The 4,299-nt window shown below is 26.1% G+C and overlaps 1 protein-coding gene across 1 annotated transcript; it reads right to left on the bottom strand.

Moving 5' to 3' along the window:
• Nucleotides 1-3,182: 3,182 nt before the first annotated feature.
• On the bottom strand, nucleotides 3,183-3,702 carry LOC107022876 (SKP1-like protein 1). The gene has a single exon (XM_015223454.2). The coding sequence runs from the start codon at nucleotides 3,661-3,663 to the stop codon at nucleotides 3,208-3,210; it is 456 nt and encodes a 151-aa protein (XP_015078940.1). The 5' UTR covers nucleotides 3,664-3,702; the 3' UTR covers nucleotides 3,183-3,207.
• Nucleotides 3,703-4,299: the final 597 nt, after the last annotated feature.

The following is a 4,299-nucleotide window of genomic DNA, read 5'->3' as shown; positions in this document are numbered from 1 at the left end:
TGACTGAACACTAGCCCTATTTTGTAAACCGACCTTTCAAGTTGTAACCTTTTTTTGTTTGCTATGTTTGTTATTTTTGTAAACGAATCGAAAATAGTGATTGTGAAAATTATTCTCGCTCTCTTAATTTATATGACTTACTTTCATTTCTAATAAGTCTAAAAAAATGACACCTTTCTATATTAAGTAACAACAACAATTTAATTTTAAAATGTCAATTTTATCCTTAATTAAATGATTTATTGTCACAAAAATTTCTATTATTTATTTAAGATCACAAGCTTTAAACATCTTTATTTTTTAATTTTTTTACATCGAATCAAATTACCTCACGTAAAATAAGACGTTACATATTTATTATCACTAGGTGACAAAAGTATAGTTGTTATTACCATCTTTTGGAAGCAGACATGTCTCAATTGGCTTTTGTGGTCCTATATTATTTCCCTTTTTTAAACTTTATGCAATTATATTATACTTTCTTACTATTTCTACCCTATTAATTAGTTAAATGATTAAGCCTGTCTAATTAGTCTTTTGAAGACCTGCAATAGAGCAAGTTCTATATACACTTTATTTTTATTAATAGATAAGGTTTAAAATAATTATATTTTTCTTTCGATTTTCATATTTAAATTATTAAAAATGTGAGTTTCATAGATAAATTATCATTTTTTAGTTTGAGAAAATATCTCTCTCTTTTATACTACTCTCATCATGATCAGTGTAATACACTCTTTTTTATTTTAAAAAATTAGGACATCACACTCCACATGAAAAAACATTCAATCTTGACAAAAATTAAATAAATTATTACTATTAGTTAAAATAAAAAATTTNTTCTTCCCCCCCCCATCCCCTCCTCCCCCCCCCCCCGGGCGACCATTTTATAAAGTTTATTTCGTTTAAATTTCTTTTATAAAAGAATTTAATTTTTTTCACTTCGTCTCCCCCCTTCCCTGTCCTTTCAAATACTAATTTAATTTTTTTTTATTTATTTTTTAAATTGTTCTACCCTCCCCATCTAACCCTTCGCTTCTATTTTTTCCTCATTTTGTGTTAGATATATACATATCGAAACTTGCCGTCACAAGATATTTTTTAATTTTTTACTTATTTATTTTATATTTGGTACACTAGAGAAATTTGTTTTCTATAAATATATGTACATATATATCTAACACAAAATGAGAAAAATGTAAAAAAAAGAGAAAAAAATTAGGAGCAGAGGNGGTGGAGGTGGGGGTGGAGCGGGGTAAGAAAAATAATTTAGATTTTTTTTTAATTTTGTATAGATAGTAATAATTTAATCTTTAATTTTTAATTAATATTGATAGTTTATTATTTAATTTTTGTCAAGGTGGAATATTTTATCCATATGAAATGTCATGTGTCAAGGATTTTTCAAGTAAAAGAGAGTGTATTACACGCTCCCAAACTAAAAAGTGATAGTTTAGGTATGAAATTCACACTCTCAATAGTTTAGGTATGAAACTAAAAAAAAATAAATTTAAGAGTGTTTTTGACACTTATCTTTTTATCAAATAAATAAATTGTCTTTCAGTTTTCCTCTTAGGGTGTGTTTGGTAGGAGGAAAAATGTTTCCCAAAAAAAAATATTTTTTGAAAAATATTTGAGTTTCTTATTTGTTATTCCATGTCCTTGAAAACACCTCCGATGGGAAGGTTTATAGTACAAATATACACTTGAGGAATATAATTGCCAATGAAAGACAACATGGGGTGACAAAATTCTTCCACAAAAATATAATTTACGTTGACTCATTTAAGCTTGAGTGATTTTTTATAGATTCAACTCATATTAATTGAGTTAAATTGAATTGTTAAAATATTTTTTTAAAAAGATATTATTATTATTATTATTTGATATATAATATATAGTCATAAGTAGTTCTTTTCTTAGGCACTTTAAAAACTTTTAAAAGCACAAACAAACAAATTAGAATTTGATAAAAGAAAATGGACGAATTTGATTAATAAGGTGCTTTTTAGTTTATTTTAGCCCAATCTATTTCATCGAATGAATCCGCCGATCAATTTATTATTTCAGAACCACTCAAATTTTAAGCTTAATGATGAGGCATACAATAAAGACATTAACCATATTAGTGGTAGCATAAATGATATTTTCGACTTTAAAGCATAATTAAAATTTAAAGTTTATTGATTCAAAATTCTAATCATTTTATATTGTTAAATTTTAAATTTATATGTATTCAATAATTTCTTAAGATAAATAGTATAGAATTTCAATAAAAACTAATAAATTTAGTCGTATCTATATTCAAAATTTTATCAATAATCCCAAATTGCAATTTAAAAGAAACAAAAGGTCCTCAACTGAATGCCAATATTTACTATAATAAAACCATCTTTTTGCGACATTAAATATATTTATTAACAAAAAGTGCAAAAATATTTATTGAAATTAGTTAATTATATTAGATTCAATGTTATTACAGATTTTAGGAACATTTACAAAAGTGTTAATTACTGCTATAAATATATATTTAATCGTAATTAAACTATTACTGTTAATTAATTATCGTTTTGGTATAATAATTATTGATACATTCTTAATAAAACTAAGAACATTGTTATTTTTTTGTATTTTAATCGTGCCAATTAAAAATATTATTTCTACTAAAAACAAAAATTACCATATTGTAGACCAGGAATATATATATTCTATTGCAAAGTTAATTTCAAGAATTAAGACACTTGGAGATATATTTAGCAAAAACAATGTTAATTTGTCCACCCTTTTATTTAGTTTTCCAATTTTCCTTGACGATTTTCTTTCAAAATATGATAATTCTTATTTTTAGTAATATTTTACATTAATTTGTACGAGTAAAGAGAGAGGGAATTAAGGATCAACTATTGGAGAAATTTGGGGTTCCTAAAATAATGCTTTTAATTTATCTTTATTCAATTATTTATTGATTTTTCTAGTATAATCAATAATGTGTTTGCTTATAAATTCTATTTTCAGTCGCTAAGTTGTTTGCTTAAATATCTTTAATTTCTTTTCAACATAATTTATAAATCAATCAAAATAAAAAAAACAATTCTATAAAAATGAACAACAAAATATAGAACTAAATAAAATAAGATAAAGATATAGCTAACTAGACCTGTTTTAATTCTAAAATTAAAAAAAAAAAAACATAGTAATTTTGTAAAATCATTCAAAAGCCCAAACATTCTCTTTACGGATCTCCTCTTCTTCTTCTGGAGTAAAATCATTCTTGATATCAAATTCTTTACGTATTTCTTCTGGTTTTTTCCCTTTAATCCTATCGGCAACTTCTTGACACATCATATCCAATATCTCCTTATCGTTAAGAAAATTAGCAGCTAAGATAACATCATACAAAATCGAGTGGTGCACCTTTACAAAAGCTTTGTCAAACTCCCTCAACGTGTCTTTGGTGACGTCTTCCTCTGAATGTTTCTTCCAGTATTCAATCACTTTGGTCATTGTTTTGCTATCGACATTAGGTAGGGGAATGCCGTTTGAAACACAATCGTCCTCAACCATATTCTTGATAGTTTGTGATCTCATAGCTATCGCCTCCTCGAGTACAAATTCCTCACCATCGCAAGTCTTTAGAGTTAAGAACTTTGTTGAAGAAGACATCGTGATAAAACTATATTCGAATAAGAGATGTTTCTCTCTTTTTGTTGAGAGTATTACTGAAAAGTTATTATAATGTCCAAGTGGTTTGTAGGGCTTAATTTATAGAGCATTAGATTTTCACAATCCTAGTTGAAGTAGGAAGTCAAAAACCAAAAAAATAAAAATAAAAAATTCAATGGGAAAACTTGTTTTGCATAAACAATGTGAAATAAGGAAATTGTGAAAATTCTACTTAAATCCTATGTATGTGCGTAATGAAATTAGGAAAAGAAAGCCTTTAAAATCTTTTTTTTTTGTGTGTGTAATGATTATATATTTTACATTCTTAATAAAAAACTAACATAAAGTTAAAGAACTCGTGCCAACAAAAAATATTACTCCTACTAAAACGAAAATTACCATATTGTAGATTAGGAATATATATTTAGGAAGAGTCCGAAACTCAAACGGTAGAAAATATTAACAAAAATTCCAAAAGGGTATATAAAATTTTATATAAACCAAAACGGTAAAATCGCTCCGCCGGCAGCGATTTACTTCAACTGAAAAAGTAAAATCGCTGCCCCAGCAGCGATTTTGCCAAAAAGTTTTTTTCTTCTTACAAATCGCTGCCAGGGCAGCGATTTATAAAAAAAA

This window comes from Solanum pennellii, chromosome 6 (assembly GCF_001406875.1).
Source record: "Solanum pennellii chromosome 6, SPENNV200".
Taxonomy (NCBI): Eukaryota; Viridiplantae; Streptophyta; class Magnoliopsida; order Solanales; family Solanaceae; genus Solanum; species Solanum pennellii.
Note: the sequence above shows the minus strand (reverse complement) of the source record. Positions and strands in the feature narration are given on the sequence as shown.